General features: G+C 50.8%; 1 protein-coding gene across 1 annotated transcript; it reads left to right on the forward strand.

Annotated features, from left to right (window-relative positions):
- The first annotated feature begins 3,387 nt into the window (after positions 1 to 3,387).
- Positions 3,388 to 10,434, forward strand: CIMIP5 (ciliary microtubule inner protein 5). Its single transcript, XM_005892545.2, has 3 exons — positions 3,388 to 3,831; positions 5,680 to 5,719; positions 8,394 to 10,434. The coding sequence occupies exons 1-3, from the start codon at positions 3,590 to 3,592 to the stop codon at positions 8,583 to 8,585; spliced, it is 474 nt and encodes a 157-aa protein (XP_005892607.2). The 5' UTR covers positions 3,388 to 3,589; the 3' UTR covers positions 8,586 to 10,434.
- The last annotated feature ends 10,852 nt before the right edge of the window (positions 10,435 to 21,286 follow it).

A 21,286-nucleotide genomic window follows, 5' to 3' on the forward strand; every position in this document is an offset into this window, starting at 1 on the left:
GCACAATCTCAATCCTGAAGTGCTATACAAATGTTATTTTTAATGTAATTATCAGGGAATATTTAAATGATCTCTCAGAGCCGAGATTGGTGTTGAAAATGTAGTGTACCTAATTCCTGGAAATTATCAAGACCTCTGGGCTTCCATAGCAGCTCAGCTGATAAAGAACCTGCCTGCCAATGGAGGAGATGCAAGAGACGCATGTTTGAAACCTGGGTCAGGAAGATCCCCTGGAGGAGGAAATGGCAACCCACTCCAGGATTCTTGCCTGGAGAATCCCATGGACAGAAGAGCCTGGCGGGCCATAGTCCACGGGGTCGAAAAGAGTCTGACACAACTGAGCATGTGCCCACACACTCACACGCACACACACACACACGCATTGCACATCAAGGATGTTCCTGGGGAAAGCGGGGTAATCAGCTATCAGTCAGTCACGTGACACAAGCAGAGAAGAGTTAACACAGGTGCCCTGAGACCACTGTCCTCAAAAGGCCTGCTCATAAGGCTGGCCTTTGCTGGTGTCTGGAACTCTGGATTTCGGGAAGAGAAACACAACTCCAGCAACCTCCCAAATCCATGGATTTCCCCCCTTTATTAGAAAGTTATACAGAAAGTTATATTATGGGATGTGAGGTGTGTAAAGGGCAACCTCCTGATTCCCTGGGGTTGGAGGGATGGGGGTGGGGTTAGTGAGACCTACCCAGAGTGAATCTGGACACTTTTTCCAGATCAGTGATTGTGGAAAGAAATGTGTTCAAGCTAGACTGGCAGGTGCAGTCTTTTTTTCCCACCAGTATTTTATATTGGAAATGTCCATTTGACACAGAAAAGTCAAAAGAATGGTACAGTGAATACCCATCTAACCATCCCCTAGATTTTATAAGAAAAACCCTATTGTGTATGCTTGTCACATATATACTCATCTCTCTACCATCTATCAGTCTGAAATAGTTTCTCAGTCAGTCAGTCAGTTCAGTCGCTCAGTCATGTCTGACTTTTTGCGACTCCATGGACCGCAGCATGCTAGACTTCCCTGTCCATTACCAACTCCTGGAGTTTACTCAAACGCATGTCCATTGAGACAGTGATGCCATCCAACCATCTCGTCCTCTGTCGTCCCCTTCTCCCACCTTTAATCTTTCCCAGCATCAGGGTCTTTCCTAATGAGTCAGCTCTCCGCATCAGGTGCCCAAAGTATTGGAGTTTCAGCTTCAGCATCAGTCCTTCCAATGAATATTCAGGATTGATTTCCTTTAGGACTGATTTAGAAAATAGTTTCTAAATATTTTAATTTTTAAAAACCAGTCCACATGGAAACATTCAGCTTCTACATACATTGGATGCTCGGCCATCCAGGATTGCCCTGGCTGGCCTTTTTGGTCCTGTCCTTTATCTCTGGAGCAGGTGACCGGGAAACCTGGGCCAGGGTATCTGAGCAGAGTGCATGGGTGTTCCAGGCTACTCTGTGCCACTGGCTGCAGTCGGCCTTGTGAGTGGTGTTGCAGCAGCAGGCACTGGGCTCTGTGAACACACTGATGAGACCCCTTCCAGAGGCTGAAGGAGGTCAGAGCCGCCCCTTCTCGGGTACTGCAGGGACCTGTCCTGGCTCTGCTTGTGGCCACAAACACCTAAGAGAGAGCGACAACCAGGGAAGCCTGCTTCTGAGCCCTGAGGCTTCCCAGTTACCGATGGCCAGCCATTCTCATCCTGCCTCTGGAGAGACAGAGGCCCAGCCCCGCAGCCCCTGCTTTTAGACAGATGTCCCAGCAGGTCACACTCGCTCAGCCCCTTCCTTAGACAAGTGCCGGCAGCTCTCGGCAGTCTGGCAGCTCTCACCCCATCACCTCCCTCCAGCCCTCAGCCAAGGCCAGCGGGGGCTTCACCACCTACTTTCACCTGGACCACAGCCACATCCCCTCACCTGCGCGCCCCTCCCTGGTCTTCTCTGCCCTGTGGCTCAAGGGCAGGAACGCTCCCTTGCGCACAAGCTCCCCACACAGCTCCAGACAGCCTGTGGCTTGGGCCCCTCCCTGCAGCCCCAGTGACAGAGCTCAAATACCGCTGTTCTCTCCTGTGTCCAAGCTTTTGCACTCAGTCAGTCAGTAGCTCAGTCGTGTGTCCAAGTCTTTGCAACCCCAGGGACCGTAGCCCACCGGGCTCCTCCATTCATGGGATTCTCCAGGCAAGAATACTGGAGTGGGTTGCCATTTCCTCCTCCAGGGGTCTTCCCAAGCCAAGGATAGAACCTGAGTCTCTTCAACTCCTGCACTGGCAGGCAGGTTCTTTACCCACTGAGCCACCTGGCAAGCTTTTGCATTTGCCCCAATTTTTCGGTCTGGAAATGCTTTGCACCCATAAGACCCAAGTCCTTGGGGCCTCCTTCATGAAAACAGAATCCAAAAGATGCACCCAGGGTGGGCAAACAGCTGGTGTGTTGGCTACACCTGTGCCAACACCCTGGGGTGCCTTGTGCACCATCCACACAGCAGGACTTTGCGTGTGTGTGCGTGTGTGTTCGTGTATGTGTGTAGCCATCCACCAGTGTGTCTGCTTCCCAGCCCGGCAGAGGCAGGAGCACCATGCCCAGCGGGTCATCCCACAGACCCATGACTTTGCCAACACACACAGGGGTAAGAAGGAGTCCAGAGCCCAGAAAGTGCAATGGGCCGGGGACACAAACCAAAGGGGAAGATATCTGAGGATGCCAGCTGAGCAGAGCAGGAGGGGCCTGGGGCCACAAGGGAACTGGGCTGAGTGGGTCAGAGCAGAAACAGGGCCAAAGGTTCAGAAGCCCACCCTGGGGGCTCTCACTGTTTCCTTCCGAGGATCTGAACTCAAGGCCCGGCTACAACTGGTACCTGAGTGGCCCTGGTCAGCCATTTATCGTGCTGGCAAGGGCCTCCATTTCCTCACCTGTAGAGTGGGCTTGGAGATGCCTGCTTTGCATGACTGGGGGAGTCAAGCAAGATCAAGGGCAGCACTTTGCAAACCCTCCAGTTCTCTGCAGAAGAGCAGGTGTTAATTGTGCAGCATCACGGATCTTCCCTTGCCTGGCATGTATGCAAAGCACCACACTCTCATTCACAAAGCACCACCCATCCACCTTCTCCTGTGAGCCCCATGGCACCCACCTGGGGCAGATTTCCACTCACCTCTCTTCTTACTGCCCCTCTCCCCCAGGCTCTACTGAAATCTCCAGCCAGCGGGGCAGGGGGGCAGGACTGAGGGCAGCTAAGCTGGCTTGACTCAGACCAGGAAGTCTCTCCACCCAAGCCTGGGGTCAGATGTCTCACACACACACACACACACACACACACACAGGGCCCTCCCCCTCCTTAGCACACTAGGAAGCTGCCCGTTCCCAGGGCAACAGTCAACACAGACAGAAGCTCAGACACGACTGGGCTCCAACGCTCTCTGCAGCCTGGAGGGCCTGGTCCCCATTGGCCACTCTGAGCTCAGGATCCGGGGGGCCATAGAGCAGAACCCTGCACAGCTCTCCTGGTGTGAATGCAGGAAAGCTCTCTGAGCTCAGGCAGGAGTCTCTCTCTCTCTCTCACACACACACTCTTACACACTTGCACCCATGGGAAGCCGCCCCATTCCTGGGCTCCAGAGAACTACATCAGCTGAGTACCGACTGCCTTCAACCAGGCCTCCAGCCTCAGTCCCGTCCACTGCCCCAGGAGGCCCTGTGGTGGGAAGGGGTCCCACGGGTGGCCCCCAGGCCCCGAAGGCCAAACGGTCAGCCCTGGGGGCTGATGGTGTGCAGCGGGACCAGCTGTGGAGGGAGCTGCTGGAGGCCGAGAGGAGGAGCCAGCAGCGCTGGTGAGTGTCCTGCCCTGTCCCCTCCCCAGGGCCCCCCAGCCTAGCTCAGGGTCTAGGAAGCTTCTGGAGAAAGGGAGACCTGGGGGTGGGAGGGAGTAAGCCAGGGTAAGGGCACTGATAGAAAAGTGCTTGGGCCAAGGAACGAGAGCCTGGACCGGGGGAGGTGAGGGAGCCCAGCATGGGCCCACAGAGTAGGGCCAGGTAGGCAGAAGGTGAGACCCCACTGTGTCCATCCTGGAAGCCTGGCATCCCTTTGCAATAATCCTTCCAGCTGGAGCTCAAAGGATGAACTGCGAGGGTGGGAGCTGGGGAGGTCAGGAAGCCGTGGCAGCAGCCTGGGGAGGGGCGCCGGCCCTCTGACCCGGCAAAGGGCGTCCCTTCAGGCATCATTCAGTCCAGAAGTCCCAGAAGAGCCGCCGCCATGCCAGGCCACCACAGGGGACAAGACAGGCCCAGGCCCGTCCCCATGGAGTCCTCACTCTCAGGACAAGGCAGCCAAAAAGCAACAGAGACACAGGCAAGAGCAACATGCAGCTGGTGTCAGGAGGGAACCAATGGAGCAGAATGGCATCTTGCTTTTCTAGGGGCTCATGGAGGCCTGGCTGGGGAGGTGGCACTCAGGCTGGGACCCGAGTATGAGAAGGGCCATGGAAGAGTTTGGTGTATTAAAAAAAGCAACAACATAAAGACCATGCGTGTGGCTGGGGTGGTCAGGAAGGGGACAAGAGCCTCAGGGTGGGGAGTAGGAGGAGGCAGCCGGGCAGTAACCCAAGTCCCAATAACTTTTTTTCGAATGTCATGGGACACCCTGGAGGGTCTTAAGCAAGAAGCTGACTGGAGCTAGTTTACAGTCTAAGTGACCAGTCTGGCTGCTGTGTCTGGAACACATCGAAGTGGTGGGGGAGGGGCAGCGGGGACAGGGCCAAGTGACATTTAAGAAACTGGCGGCAGCCGGGCGAGTCCATGGTGGCCTGAGCTGGGGACCGGTGGGAGAATTCAAGCGAGATTTTGGTGGTAGAATTAGAATTGCTGACGGATGGATTGGAGTTGGAGAGATGGAGTGTGTGTGTGTTAGGGTACAGGGGACATTTACAAAGACAGGGTGCCCCTGGTGCTGTGACTCTAGGTCATGGTGTTTGTAGTCTATGTGGATTGGGGCAGAGAAACCTTTTTTTCTTTTAAGTCTTGGAGAATTATTTGACTTTTTAAAAATAGATTAAAAATGAAACTGCCAGCACAGATAACGCCGTTCTTCTCAGTATCACTTCCCCACACCACCACCCACCTTCCTCTGCCGGATGCCCTGGAAGGTTACCAAGCTTTGTGGAAATGAAAGCTGGCTTTTCTTCACAAAAGCCCAGCAGACCAACCCCCACCCCCACCTGTCCCCCACCACACCCGACCCCACCCTGGCGGAGGCAGGGGATGAGATGGCTTCCGGTTTCCTGATCCACCTGCCACACCCTCTGCAATCAGACTTTCCTCTCTGTTGAAATGTTGATCCTTGGAGTTTGTTCCACTTAATGATTGTAGTTCCTCCATGATGTAATATACGCATTTGTGGCAGCAACTTATTCCCTTGAAATGGAGTGAAAGTGTTAGTCATGTAGTCATGTCCGACTCTGAGACCCCAGGGACTGTAGCCCGTCAGGCCCCTCCGTCCGTGGGATTCTCCAGGCAAGAATCCTGGAGTGGGTTGCCATTTCCTCCTCCAGGGGATCTTCCTGACCCAGGGATTGAACCCGGGCCTCCTGTGTTGCAGGCAGATTCTTTACCTTCTGAGTGACCCTGTTAAAATGATGGTGAAAACGTCGGAGGATCACACTGTCATCGTGTTTTCCTTTCCAGGGCTCAGAACTGGAGTTTCCTGAAAGACTATGACCCCATGGTAAGACAAACCATGCTCCCATCTGAAATGCTTGCACTTGGAGTGTTTATTCATGCACCTCATGTTTACTGAGGACCTGCTGGGTGCTAGATGCTGGAATGTACAGAGATGAATAAAATGCAACCTTGTTTCCAGAAACCCTGGATTTGATGGGAAAGAAAATACTTCTTAGAGCATTTAGAAATGGATTTTCCCCAGTGTTCCTTGACTGCAGTGAGATGAACTCACTGGAACTGGTCGGTACCAGCTGCTGACATGTTTCTCTCGGTCCGACGGTGTCAGCAAGATAGAGTGAGGTGAGGTTGGCCCCACAGAGAGGATGAGTCTGAGTGAACACATTTGTAAACAAATTCCCTGCATCTAATATCACCAGCTCGAATCCATCCTCCATGTGGCTACCAGAGTGACTTTTCTAAACTGCAAAACTCTCTCTCTCTCCCTGGTTTAAAATCCTTCCATAAATCTGCATTTTCCAAGACGGTTTTGGTTTACAACACTTCCCATGATCCAGCCCTGCCTCCTCCCCTTCCTTGCTCACTCCACACTCTCTTTTATGCCCTTCCCACTTCATTAGACTAATGGCCTCCTATTCATCCTTCAAGGCCCCACCCAAGAGGCCCCTTCCTGGCAAGCATGGCCAGATCACCATATTCTTCGCTCCCCAGCACATCTCACCCATTCCTTGGGTACATCGTGCAATGAGCAATCTTACCTGGCCATGGGCTCCCTCAGAGAAAGGACAAAGATGGCTTCATTGCTGAACACACACCCCCAGCTATTCTTTACCCCCCAGCACCCAATAACTATTTCGTGCTCAGTTCATGTTAGAGCAATGAGCAAATGAAGAATGATCTGGCTGATAGAAGCATGGTCAGAGAACCAAACTGGAAACTGAACAGTGTAACCAGCCAACCAAGGTGGTGGCCACACTGACACAGCGGCCCCTGTGGGTTTTAGGGATGGTTTGACAACTGTAAGACTAGACTTGTGGGGCTGCTTTTGGTCCTTAGATGGAAGATTTAGCTCACAGGATCTGAATTCCAACCTGGAGCCCCTGATTCGGGCTCCCAGGCTGCAGAGTCTCTTCCTGCCCAGGGCTGTGTATCAGCAACCTGACCCCTGAGACCTGTGCCCTGCCCAGAAACCCCACACCGTGGGGCCACCTCCACACAGACTTTCCCAGGTGAGAGCTGGGATCCTGTTTCTTAAAAACTGGTCCTGTCACTTTGATTTGACACAAAGTTAACCATAAACAAGGACAGGGAAGGCTTATCAGATTAGTCATAATCCAGACGTTTACTCAACGCATCCATCAGTTTACAGAAGGCACCAGGTAGCATGTTCAGGGCAGCACCCCTCCTAAGACCCCTCAAACTGGAAACAAGCCCAAATGCCCCCATAGCAGAATAGATAAGTGACCTGTGGAGTATTCATACAACCACACTGCGGAATACCGTGTAACATGGAGAACGAAGAAGCCGCAGCCACACACAGGAACACGGGGGAATCTCTCATCACGTAGTGAGAGAAAGGGGCCGGAGGGCAGAGACAGGATCCCTTTACGGTAAAGTTCAGAACCAGGCAAGCCAGCTCCTGGTGTTAAGAGGTCGAGACCAGGTCCCCTTGGAGGTGGAGACAGTGACTGAGGGTTAAATGTAGGCGTCTGAGGCAGATGGGATTCTGTTTCCTGTTGGGGGGCAGGGGGAGTTGGGGGGCTGGGTTGAGCTGGGACTTGGGTACTTGTGTGTGTGTTGCCCAGGGAAAGGGGCTTCGTTTTCATTCCGTAACTGCTTCCAAGCTGATAAGGGGTGTCGTCCCTAAATTGGTGAGGCAACATAATTCTCCTAAAAGAAAAGGGGGGAATGAGAAGGTAACAGGCAGGAGGGCTAGGGGTCTCCAAATGGAGGAAACAGGCTGCAAAGTCAGACATTTTTTCTCTCTCTCTTAAGCAGCAGGAAGCGTCAGATTTTTGGCTTCCCTGGTAGCTCAGTTGGTAAAGAATCCACTGGCAATGCAGGAGACCCCGGTTCAATTCCTTGGTCGGGAAGATCCACTAGGGAAGGGATAGGCTACCCACTCTGGTATTCTTGGGCTTCCCTTGTGGCTCAGGTGGTAAAGAATCTGCTTGCAATGCAGGAGACCTGGGTTCGATCCCTGGGTTGGAAAGATCCCCTGGAGAAGGGAAAGGCTTACCCTCTCCAGTATTCTAGCCTGGAGAAGTCCATGGACTCTATAGTCCATGGGATTGCAAAGAGACACGACTGAGTGACTTTAAATATAAATGTAATGTGTGTGTTAGACTTAAAGTAAAAATTGACCAAAGAAATAAAACCAACCCATGGTACTCCCACCACGAATAGGGCAGCTTCTTCAGCCAGGACAATGGAGAAAGAGTTAAATGTGGTACCTCCCTCAGCCATTGCAGGTCAAGCAACCCAGTGAAGAGGTCTGGGAAGGGAAGCCGCTGGGTAGGCAGCCCTAGGGGTGAGAAGGATGAAGAGGGCGTCTGTCTGGGCTGGAGAGTTGAGTTTTGATCCAGAGCAGGGTCTGGGGTCAGGCCCCCAGAGGATGCTTCCTGCAGAGGTCACCTGCCCCTCCCCCTTCTCCTCCTTGCTCAGTCCTCTCCAGTTGTCTTTCCCCCAGCAGACGACCCTCACTGTCCCCCTGTCCTCAGGGTAACAAGAAGGAGCCCGTGAAGCTGCCAGACCATGTGCCTCGCTTCTCTGACACTGTCCCCAATTCCACGAACCGGGCCGTGGGCAGCCGGGTGGACACGCCTCTGGGGAAAACCCTCATCGGCCTTGACTTCTTCTTCGTGGAAGGAGCCCGGAAGAAGAAGCTGGAAGAGGAGCTGCAGCCCATCTAAGAGGAGGGCCGGGCGGACACTGCTTGGGAGCCATCGCCAGAGCCTCAGACAGCATCCCACACAAGCTGGGGGTTAGTATCTCTGAGCCCCACACGAGGTCAAGAGGGCTCCTGGCTCATCGTCACACCTGAGAAGGACAGGATTCGAGGGCTTGCCCAAGGCCATGTAACCGGCGATGGTGGGGCTTTCCTAGGGGTCACGGCCCACGAGAGGGGGCCATGCACATGGTCAGGAGCGCTGACCACACCTGCAGCCTTGGGCAGGTCACTGGAGCCTTCAGGCCATTTCCCCACCTGTGATGTGGTGTTTCCATTGCTGCTGTAACAGGTGACCACAAACTGAGGGTCTCAAAACCACACATGCATGTTATCTTGCAATCCTGAAGATAGAAATCCAAAGCAGCTCTTGCTGGACTAACTAAACTGAAGGCGTTGGTAGGGCCACATTCCTTTCTGGAGGCTGGAGGAATCTGATGCCTGACCTCTTCCAGCTTCCGGAAGCTGTTCAAACTCCTTGGCCCTTGGCTCCTTCACCCTCAAGGGCAGAAATGTTGTTGTTTTTTGGTTGCTCGTCATGTCCAACTGTTTGTGACCCCATAGATTGCGGCACACCAGGCTTCCCTGTCCTTTACCACCTTCCGGAGTTTGCTCAAAGTCATGTCCTTTGAGTCAGTGATGCCAGCCAACCATCTCATTCATCCTCTGTCACCCCCTTCTCTTCCTGCCCTCAATCTTTCCCAGCATCAGGATCTTTTCCAATGAGTTGGCTCTTCGAACCAACATGGCCAAAGTTTTGGAGCTTCAGCTTCAGCATCGGTCCTTCCAGTGAATATCCAGGGTTGAGTTCCTTTAGGATTGACTGGTTTTATCTCCTGGTATCTTCAAATCTCTCTCTCTCTCTACCTCCCTCCCCTATCTTTTAAGGACCCTGTGACTACACTTACCCACCCTGGACGACTGGGATAATCTCTCCAGCTCACAGTCCTTAATTTAATCACACCTACAAAACCCTTTTTCATGCAGGGTCCCAGGGTGTAGGACATGGACATCTTTGGGGAGCCAGTTTTCTGCTACCACATATAGGGATAAAATGGTTGATTTTGTCAGATTGTTGGGAGGGTTCAATGAATTACCCTGTGTGATTGTTTACAGCAGTGCCTGCAACACAGCGGGAGGGTGTATTTGCCGCAGATGCCCCTCTATAGGGAGGACGAGCACCGTCCTAATACTGTCACCCGGGAAGACGTGGGTCCTCAGACAGAAGCTGCAGCGAGGGTCGGCTCTCCAGTCGGCGTCTCCATCTCTTTCGTTACCCATGTCATGGGCAGGGCGGCCAGGGTGAAGCTGGAGTGAGGGGAGCCTGCCTACAGTGGATCCCAGTTGAAACGGTGCCGGCCACCCCAGGGAGCCCGTGACCAGGATCCATCCTCTGTGCTGCGGGGCAGACAGGGAGGCACCTGGCCTGGGCTCGGGCCGGAAAGGGGAGCAGGACTGCCTGGGGTCCAGGCGATGCTCACGTGGCCAGGGCTGGCCCAGGGTCTGGAAGGAAGGGCCACTCCCTGAGTGCTGATCTCCTGTGCCTCCCAAGAGCAGTGTCAGTGGCCCGTGTCCACTTTATGAAGGACGGTCTGGGCCACTCATGTCCAGGCAAAAATTGCAGTTAGGGCTTCTTTCCTCTTTTTGGTTAAAAAACAATGGTTTAGGGACTTCCCTGGTGGCCCAGTGGTTAAGACGCTAAGCTTCCATCCCCTGGGACATGAGTTTGATCCCTGTTTGGGGAACTAAGATCCCACATGCCACATAATGCAGCCAAAAATATAAAATAATAAAGGTATATTTTAAGCAAACAAGCCAGTGGGTTAGTCCTGCTCTTCCTCTCGGTCATGTAGCTTGGGCTGGATTTTCCCTCGCGGTGCAGATGTAGCCTTGAGACAAAGCCGCGGCCCAGGGACCGGGAGCAAAACAGCTGGTGGTCTTGTCTCCACAGCTGAGGAGGGGAGAGGCCTTGGAGGAGGTGAGAGGGGGTGCATAGGTGGGAGGAGCTTGTGAGGGACGCGCGCGCGCGTGTGTGTGTGTGTGTGTGTGTGTGTGGAGCAGAAGTAAACAAACAGAAACAGCCATCATCCACATTTCCAGTGGGAAGCATTTAAATTTATTCCTTCGTTTCTTCCTCTTGTGTGTGTGCTAAGTTGCTTCAGTCCTGACTCTGTGCAACCCTATGGACTATAGACCACCAGGCTCCTCTGGCCACAGGATTCTCCAGGCAAGAATACTGGAGTGGGTTGCCATGCCCTCCTCCAGAGGATCTTCCCGACCCAGGGATGGAACCCAGGTCTTCTGCACTGCAGGAGCCACCAGGGCAGACTTTGCTTCTCATAACAACCACCAAAAGTTAGCAGGCAGGGAGGTTATATTCACGAGAGGCTAAAATCCCGAAACTCTGGAGACAAAGCCCAGCTCTCTGGGCTTTCTGCTGTGTCTTTTGCAGGAGCCCAGGCACCGCCTCCTGAAGAGAGAGGAAAATGGACCAGGGGAGAGAATGGCCACTTTTTCTGACACTTTCATGGGCTTTTTTCAGTTTCACAGCTACCCTTAAATGTCACTGTCATTTACGTGTTTGGAGTCCTTTACTCCTCTCAGCAGACTTCAGTATCATTATGCCCTAAGGTGGAGAAAACTGAAGCACAGAGAGGTTAAGTCACTTGCCCAACAGCACACAGCTGCCTACTTCCAGAGACTGACTATTGGCCTGAGACTACACTCATTCACTGTACAAGTCTGGACCTCTGTAATCCTCCAAAACGTGAGTCCCCAGTATTTAGCAAAATTTAGACCTCTTCTGCTCAAGGACAGTCTTTGGGTCCTTGGAAAAGGGGGACTGTTTCCCAACCTGCAGGATCCTCCATCACCACCAAGAATAGGTCTTCGGTGTTATCAGGGGTTACTCAGGACACCCACTTCACTGCCAACCCTTGACCCCTGCAGAGTGTAATGGAACAAACCAGGCCTGATTCTGGAATGAGACAAGGTCACCCACAACAGGACACAGCCCTCTGCACTTGGAGGCTGCAGCCATCTTTTTCAGAATCTGAGACAAAACCGGGTTCCCTGTCCAATGTGAGGTAAAGCGCCTGGACAAAAGTCAGAGGTCAGTACAGTCAGGGTCAAGGTCACATCAAGGTAGCATCACAGGACAGCCAAGTGTACCCAACCGGGACTGGGCTGGTCAAAGACAGCTGTTGGTGGCTCCTTAAAGACTCGATCTGCATTTTCACTATAAGCAAGCTCCATTTTACGTTTATGCCCAGAAAACAAAAACAAAAAAGCTATTTCCATTAGAGAGAGTATGTCAAAGAAAGAGGCATTCTGAGAACTCCCAGGAAATGAGAGTAATCAAGGTTAAATAAGATGCAGGTGGTTGAGCCCCTGAAGACTGGCGGGATCCTAGGGGAGCATCTCTGTCTGCCCTGGGCAGGGGGCGGGGGCTCGGGCTCACCCTACCTCACCACTTCCCTGGAGCACAGTCACCGACAGAAGTGAGGTGTATTGGGCACAGAGTCTGTGCTGGCCCACTACCCAAACCATCTCCTTTGTAAGTATTATTGCCATCTTCTCCCAAGTTGGAAATTAAGCCAAGGACTTTTTTCACCCTGGCCCAGTCCTACACCACACAGCGTCCTCCTCTGCAGGGCTCAGTTGGGCGGGGGAGGCGGGGGGCCATATTCCTAGGACATCCCCAGCTCAGGGCTCCTCTGAGCTCTGAGCCTTCTGTGAGCCCTGAATCTCCCAGTTTCCAGGGGACCTTTACGGAGTTGGTACAGCAGTGCAGGGGGGACACACCAGCCCGTTTCTTGCTCACAGGTCCACATGGAGCTGACATCACGGGACCCATGGGGGTGGAGGCTCACCCAGGGAGCACTCTCGCCTGCCTCATATAATCTGAGGGGAACTGGAGAAACACCAGGCTCCCTTCAAGACATCAAGGTCATAAAAGACAAAGGAAGTCTGAGGACATGGCCCAGATCAGGGTGACCAGATCCCGAGTCAAACAAAAGCAGTTCTAAAGGACGTCTTGAGACTAAGTATTAGATAATGGACTAAATATCAGATAATATGGACTAAAGATTAGATATCAGCTTAAATTTGCACAAGGTGATAATTATACCTGGATATGTAGATGAAATCCTTGTTCTTACAAGATATATGTTATTTAGGGGTAAAGCATCATGGGTTCAATTCAGTCACTGAGTTGTGACCCATTCTTTGTGACACCATGTACTACAACACACCAGGCCTCCCTGTCCATCCCCAACTCCTGGAGTTTACTCAAACTCATGTCCATTGAGTCGTTGATGCTATCCAACCATCTCATCCTCTGTCATCCCCTTCTCGTCCTGCCTTCAATCTTTCCCAGCAACAGGGTCTTTTCAAATGGGTCAGTTCTTCACATCAGGTGGCCAAAGTATTGGAGTTTAAGCTTCAGCATCAGTCCTTCCAATGAATATTCAGGGTTGATTTCCTTTAGGATGGACTAGTTGGATCTCCTTGCAGTCCAAGGGACTCTCAAGGGTCTTCTCCAACACCACAGTTCAAAGCATCAATTCTTCGGCACTCAGCTTTCTTTATAGTCCAACTCTCACATCCATACATGACGATTGGAAAAACCATAGATTTGACTAGACGGACCTTTGTTGACAAAGTTATGAAGCATCATGTCTGTAACTAACTTGTAAATGGTTTAACAACAATAAAAATGTGGGTGGTCTATAGGCGAGTGATGGATAAAGCAAAGGTGGATAAAAGTGGTAACAACTGATAAACTTAAGAGCATGTAAGTGTTCCCTGAACTATTCTTGCAAGCTTTCTACAGGCTTGGGGACCTTCTAAATGCACGTATGAGAGGAATGGCCCCTGAGCTGATGGTTCGCCTACTGATGAGATGGACTGAGAACGGAGTCACTCAGTGCTTGATGCCAATGTTCCCTGGAAGGTATTTCCAGCCAGTTGCAGTCAGGGAGCTGCCTGGCTCCGCTCAGCTGAGGCCCGGGGAGTGGGGTCAGGTTCATGTGACAGGCTGGGTAACTGTGCGGACAGGAAAGAGCAGACTTCTTCCAGATGGGGACACTACTATGGGCTGCAGAGATATCCCAGTGGGTGTGCATGGAAGAACACCCCCCACACCCTCCTGAGGACACAGAGAAGCCCCTAAGGTCAGCCATCATGCCCGTGGGATGTCCCAGCTGGGACGTGTGTGGCCTTCAGGATCCACACCTGACTCCACCCAGGGCCGCCCTCCTCCACAGCTCCAGGAGCAAAGCCAGTGTCTACAAATCCCCAAAACATTTTGCTAGTTTGCACATGGTAGGGAACTACCATATTTTGAGCGCCAACTGTGTCCCTCTCATTAACCTTACGAGGCAGGTATGGTTGTTACTGTTGATGTTGTTTCAGTTGCTAAGTTGTGTCCAATTCTTTCACAACCCCATGGACTGTAACTCACCAGGCTCCTTGGTCTATGAGATTCTCCAGGCAAGAATACTGGAGTGGGTTGCTGTTTCCTTCTCCAAGGGATCTTCCCGACCCAGGGATTGAACACTTGTGTCCTGTGTCTCCTGCATTGGCAGGTAGGTTCTTTACTACTGAGCTACTGGGAAGCCCTCGGGTATGGTGATCCCCATTTTAAAATGAAGAAATTGAGACCAAGGAAAACCAAGGGCTGGCCCAAGATCATACAGCCTGTAAAGGCCAGGCTGGGAGGACAATGGAGGCTGACAAAACACCCAAGTCCTGTCTCGCACATCCCAGGTTTCAGAGACGTCCCTGGGGCAGCCAGCACTCACAGAACAGCAGGGATGGGCTAGGCCCCAGGTTGGAGCAGCTCTCCTACGGCTGGTCCTGGGGCAAAATGACAGAGTCTAAGATAGAGGGAGGGAAAAGAAGGAGCCTGGGCCATGTGCCAGGGCAGGAACTCCCAGCCAAGACCACCCCAAAATGGGAACAGCCTCCTTGCTTCCAGGGATAAGTGGAACGACTTAATGAAAGTCAGGCACCGGGGCACACAGCAGGCACTCGGCAGATTCCAGACACATCTATCGCTGTCACTGCTGCTGTGGATCATCAGCCTTTGATGCTTGCAGGAAAGCTCTTCACTTCAAAATAAACAAATGGGACCTAATCAAACTTTATAAGCTTTTGAACAGTGAAGGAAATCATAACAAAACAAAAAGACAACGTACTGATTGGGAGAAAATGTTTGCAAATGATGCGACTGACAAGGCTCTACTTCCAAAACATGCAAATAGCTCATACAACTCAGCATCAAAAAAAAAACCAAACCACTCAATCAAAATACATGGGCCAAGGCCTAAATAGACATTTCTTCAAAGAAGACACACAGGTGGTCAAAAAAGGACATGAAAAGGTGCTCAACATTGCTAATTACAATATTGGAGAAATGTAAATCAAAATTACAGTCATTTCACACCGATCAGAATGACCATCATCAAAAACTTCACAAATAATAAATGCTAGAGAAGGTGTGGAGAAAATGGAACCCTTTTACATTGCTGGTGGGAATGTAAATATGTACAGCCACTATGGAGAACATTATGGACTTTCCTTAAAAAACTAAAATATATCCTACTTCTGGGCATACATCTGGAAAAGATGAAAACTCTAATTTGAAAAGATACGTGTACATGTTCAAGGCAGCACTGTTTACAACAGCAAAGAGAGGGAAGCAACCTAAATGTCCATTGACAGATGGGTGGATAAAGGAGATGTGAGAGAGATATATATATAATGGGATATTCCTCAGCCATAAGGAAGAATGAAACGATGCCAACTGCAGCAACATGGATGAACCTGGAGACGATCACACTACATGAAGCAAGTCAGACAGACAAAGACACATATTTGATGATATTACTAATGTGTGGAATCTTAAAAAGAGTATAAATGAACTTATTTACAAAACAAAAACAGACTTACAGACATAGGGGAGAAAACTATGGTTCCCAGAGGGGAAGGATGGGAGGGAGAGATATATTAAGAGTATGGGATTAAGAAAAAGACAGTATCGTATGTGAAATAGATAAACAGTAAAGAATTACTGTATAACACAGGGAACTATACTCAGTAATTTATAATTTTTAATGGAAAAGAATCAAAATATATTTGTATATGAATCACTTTGATATACCCCTGAAACTAATCAGATCAGATCAGGTCAGTTGCTCAGTCGTGTCCGACTCTTTGAGACCCCATGAATCGCAGCACACCAGGCCTCCCTGTCCATCATCAACTCCCGGAGTTCATCCAAACTCATGTCCATCGAGTCGGTGATGCCATCCAACCATCTCATCCTCTGTCATCCCCTTCTCCTCTTGCCCCCAATCCGTCCCAGCATCAGAGTCTTTTCCACTGAGTCAACTCTTAACAGAAGGTGGCCAAAGTATTGCAGTTTCAGCTTTAGCATCAGACCTTCCAAAGAACACCTAGGACTGATCTCCTTTAGGATGGACTGGTTGGATCTCCTTGCAGTCCAGGGGACGACTCTCAAGAGTCTTCTCCAACACCACAGTACAAAAGCATCAATTCTTCGGTGCTCAGCTTTCTTCACAGTCCAACTCTCACATCCATACATGACCACTGGAAAAACCATAGCCTTGACTAGACGGACCTTTGTTGGCAAAATAATGTCTCTGCCTTTGAATATGCTATCTAGGTTGGTCATAACTTTCCTTCCAAGGAGTAAGCGTCTTTTAATTTCATGGCTGCAATCACCATCTGCAGTGATTTTGGAGCCCCCAAAATAAAGTCTGACACTGTTTCCACTGTTTCCCCATCGAGTGAAGAGGAACTAAAAAGCCTCTTGATGAAAGTGAAAGAGGAGAGTGAAAAAGTTGGCTTAAAGCTCAACATTCAGAAAACTAAGATCGTGGCATCTGGTCCCTGAAACTAATACAATATTGTAAGTCAACGATACTTCAATAAGATTTTTTAATTAATTAATTTATTTTAATTGGAGGCTAATTACTTTACAATATTGTGGTGGGTTTTTGCCATACACTGACACGAATCAGCCATGGGTGTCCATGTGTCCCCCATCCTGAACCCCCCTCCCACCTCTCCCCATCCCATCCCTCTGGTTGTCCCAGTGCACTGGCTGTCAGTGCCGTTTCATGCATTGAACTTGGACTGTCGATCTATTTCACATATGATAATATACATGTTTCAGTGCTAGTCTCTCAAATCATCCCACCCTCGCCTTTTCCCACAGAGTCCAAAAGTCTGTTCTTTATATCTGTGTCTCTTTTGCTGTCTCACATATAGGGTCATCGTTACCATCTGTCTAAATTCCATATATATGCGTTAATATACTGTATTGGTGCTTTTCTTTCTGACTTACTTCACTCTGTATAATAGGCTCCAGTTTCATCCACCTCATTAGAACTCATTCAAATGTGTTCTTTTTAATAGCTGAGTAACATTCCATTGTGTATATGTACCACAGCGTTCTCATCTGTTCATCTGCCAATGGACATCTAGGTTGCTTCCATGTCCTGGCTATTATAAACAGTGCTGCGATGAACATTGGGGTACACGTGTCTCTTTCAATTCTGGTTTCCTAGGTGTGTATGCTCAGCAGTGGGACTGCTGGGTCATATGGCAGTTCTATTTCCAGTTTTTTAGGGAATCTCCACGCTGTCCTCCATTCAATAAGATTTTTTTAAAGGAATTTCTTTGCTTCCCTATTTTACTCTTTCCACATGACGTAACTGTCCACTGACTAACAGTCTATCCAGGGTGGAGGCCAGGGCTATCCCCGTGGCACGTGCCAAAGCAGGAACTGCTCGCACCAAAAGCATGGGATCTGAGCATGAGCTGGTTTATTGAAACCATGGGGGACACTTAGTCAACTGTCTAGATTCTCTTTGCAAGTGAAATCTGAAAGTATACCTCAACATAACTGAGACTGCATCCCGGATCCAGGGTGAGCACGCCTGCCCCTCCCCACCGCCTCTCTCTCCTCCAGAGCCAGCTTCTCCTCCCTGCCCCGTGACCAGGCACCCTTATGCCCTCTTTCCTCCACTGCGCTCAGCTGCTCACAGGAGACAGCCCAGAACTGAAGAACTGCAGGTCCGTGGCCAAGTACAGCCGGTTCCGGGTGTTCAGAGCAGCAGAGGATTTCAGAAGAACAGAGAGAGAGAGGTTATGGAGAGCAGGGAGCGCTCTTGGCCCTGAGATGATTAACGACAGCATCGTGAGGTGACGGCGGGCTACTCCTCGCTGTCTCCGCCACACTTCCTGTGCTTAGTCCCCAGGGCCAGCCCTTCACCCTCTCTTGCCCACACCCCGTGTCCCGGGCCCTCTCCAGCTGCCCCGTCTGCTTTCCGGCCACTTCCTCAGCCCTGGGAGCGCTGCAGTCTGGTCGGAGCACCAGAGCCCCGAGAGCTCACAGGAAGGAGACAAGAAGCCACGACCGACCTGGCCAGGACTTCAGATGGAAGTCCCCCTGAGACATCGGGGACCTCAGCCCTCAACCTCCAGCTTTGATACCTAAACACATCAGACAACAAATAGCTTCCACTAGATTTGCCCTCCGTGATTCCCACCACTCCCCAGCACCCACTAGGGAATAACAAACAGAAACTGTCTTTTGTCCAAGGCCCTCGAGGTCCTTGGTGGCACTGCCCAGTGGTCACTGTGTCGCAGGCTAAGACCCTGACCATGAGAGCCAAGAGAGGCAGGAAGGAGGCTGGATGTGACACCCTGGCCGTCAGGCTTCTCAAGGGCAGTGGAGAGCAGAAGGCAAAACCCAGGACCCTTCTGGAAGCTCAGAGATGCAGTGGCGAGTCCTTCAGGGTCAGCTGGGCCGGCTGCTGTGGGGGTCAGTCCCCAGTGCCCTGACTGGGCGGCCCTCCTGGTCACCAGGAGTGACCAGGTCTCCACCAGGACAGCAGTGGAGGTGGCCGCGGCCACTCCCCTCCCAGGGCCATGACATTCTGGAAGCTGTTCCTGAGGGCTTCCTCATACCTGCTCACCCTCCCATTGACTCCACACTCTGCTTAGCACCTCGAAATACTAATTAGCTCACTAAGGAGGCAGAGCGCCGAAGAATTGATGCTTTTGAACTGTGGTGTTGGAGAAGACTCTTGAGAGTCCCTTGGACTGCAAGGAGATCCAACCAGTCCATCCTAAAGGAAATCAGTCCTGAATATTCATTGGAAGGACTGATGCTGAAGCTGAAGCTCCAATCCTTTGGCCACCTGATGCGAAGAGCTGACTCATTGGAAAAGACCCTGATGCTGGGAAAGATTGAAGGTGGGAGGAGAACGGGATGACAGAGGATGAGATGGTTGGATGGTATCATCGACTCAATGGAGATGAGTTTGAGTAAACTCTGGGAGTTGGTGATGGACAGGGAGGCCTGGCACGCTGCAGTCCATGGGGTCTTGAAGAGTCAGACATGACTGAGCGACTGAACTGAAGGAGGCAGATTCCGTCCCCTGGAGGGGGAAATGGCTCTCCACTCTGTATTCTTGCCTGGAGAATCCCATGGACGGAGGAGTCTGGGGGGCTCCAGTCCACGGGGGTCTCAAAGAGTCGGACACAACTGGACGACTAACGCTGCTACCACTACTACAGATTCTGTGGTCTGCAGTCGAGCCCTCATTGACATGCTCTTCTTGGCAGAGAACTTCTGGACCCTCCAAAGTTCCAGAAGTTACAAAATTCCAAAGTTTGTCATCTCCCAGGACCTTGTCTTGGTGGCTCACGGGACTCATTTGAATTTGCTACCAGATCCCCTGGAGAAGGGATAGACTACTCACTCCAGTATTCTTGGGCTTTCCTGTGGCTCAGCTGGTAAAGAATCCGCCTGCAATGCAGGAGACCTGGGTTCGATCCCTGGGTTGGGAAGATCCCCTGGAGAAGGGAACAGCTATCCACTCCAGTGTTCTGGCCTGGAGAATTCCACGGACTGTATAGTCCACGGGGTCACAAAGAGTCAAACATGACTTTCACTTCAGCCTGCCATCTTCTTAGTCAGCTGGCTCCCGAATAAAGTCCCTTCCTCGTCCCAACACTTGATCTCGGATTGATTGGCCTATCCCACGGTGAGCAGAGTAAGCTTGGACTTGGTAACATATACATGTAACATATACATATCAATAAAATGTATGTGGGTATATACAGAGCGTGTATGAACATCTACATGTTTCTATCATGGACTGAATTGTGTTCTCTCAAAACTCACGTGTCGAAGCCCCAACCCACACTGTCATAAAACTTGGAGATAAGACCTTTAAAGAGGTAATCCAGGTTAAGTGAGTTCCTAAGGGTGGAGCCTGAAGCCAATAGGACTGGTGTCCTTATAAGAAGAGACACCAGGGATGTGCATACAGAAGAAAGAGAAGGCAGTTGTCTACAAGCCAAGGAGAGAGGCATCCTCAGAAACCAATCTTGCTGGTACCTTGGACTTCCAGCCTCTAGAAGTGTGAAAAAATAATTTCTTGTTGTTTAACCCCGCCCCCACCCCCAGTGTGTGGCAGTTTGTTAATGCTGCTCAAGCAGACAAATACAACAACACACACACACACACACACACACACACACACACACACACACACTCCTGAGAGGGCAGCGACAATGACATCTCAAGAGCAATAAGCACATCTAGTCCTAGTGAGACAGGCTGGGACCTGGGACTCTTTACCTCAGTAGTTCTACCAGGACAAATGTCTCCTCCAGCAACAAAATACAAAGGAACGATAAGGGACTAAAAATAATTGCATACTTGGGCAGCTGGGGCAAAGTATGAGTAATTAGACACAACAAGGCCAAAACTCAACTGTCACTTCTGAGGTGCTGCGAGCAAAAGCAGGGTACCATGCCTGATTCCTGCCCACAGCAATACCAGTGGGGTGGACAGACCACCTAAGCCACCACTCAGGCTCAACCCAAGACCCAGGAAAGCCTTGCGTGAATGTCTCCTCCGCCCTCTTATCGATTTCTGTTGAGCAAAGTGTTCAAGAGCCCAGATCAATAACACCAGGACTAAATCTAGTCGGGGACTTCGGTTCCCTCACCTTTCTGGAGCTCAGAATCCTCACCTTAAAATGAGCGTCACAGGACCTCATGACCATTCTTCCTTCTGTTTCTATACTTGCTTTTAATACAGACTGTGTCAAACCTATGCAGAAGTAGTCTAGCATAGCAATCCCATGCGTGTGCTCCCTTAGTAGCTCAGTTCCCTTTGACTCTTTGACCCCATGGATTGTAGCCCGCCGGGCTCCACCGCCCTTGGAATTTTCCAGGCAAGAATACTAGAATGGGTTGCCATTTCCTTCTCCAGGGGATGATTTTCAGGGCTTTTCATTTTTCTTTAGATACGTGTCTTAACTAGCTAGCCAGTAAACCCGGGCACAGAAAGCTTCCTGGTCTCCTCCCTCTTGAATTCCCCTCAGGACACACGGGAGGTGGTCGAGCGCAGGGGCTGACCGACTTGATCCTTATAGAACTGGAGACCCAGGCAACGTTCTTTTCTTTACCGTGGTTTCTGGCAGTGCATTTATGCGACTTTTTTTTTTTTCTTCTGTTTTTTTACTCTTGACTCAGTACCTATACCATTTCGAAAACTTGGAAAATGCACACACCCCCCGCCCCGATCCCTCAGTCTAAGTTCCTTCTTTTGTCAAT

Source organism: Bos mutus, chromosome 11 (assembly GCF_027580195.1).
Source record: "Bos mutus isolate GX-2022 chromosome 11, NWIPB_WYAK_1.1, whole genome shotgun sequence".
In the NCBI taxonomy this organism is placed as follows: domain Eukaryota; kingdom Metazoa; phylum Chordata; class Mammalia; order Artiodactyla; family Bovidae; genus Bos; species Bos mutus.

Bases quoted from the DNA above. Each gene is read 5' to 3' on its own strand.
- CIMIP5 (XM_005892545.2), top strand. From the start codon at position 3,590: ATGGGAAGCCGCCCCATTCCTGGGCTCCAGAGAACTACATCAGCTGAG. The intron at 3,832-5,679 runs GTGAGTGTCCTG...TTTCCTTTCCAG, and splicing joins AGGAGGAGCCAGCAGCGCTG to GGCTCAGAACTGGAGTTTCC. The intron at 5,720-8,393 runs GTAAGACAAACC...CCCTGTCCTCAG, and splicing joins TGAAAGACTATGACCCCATG to GGTAACAAGAAGGAGCCCGT.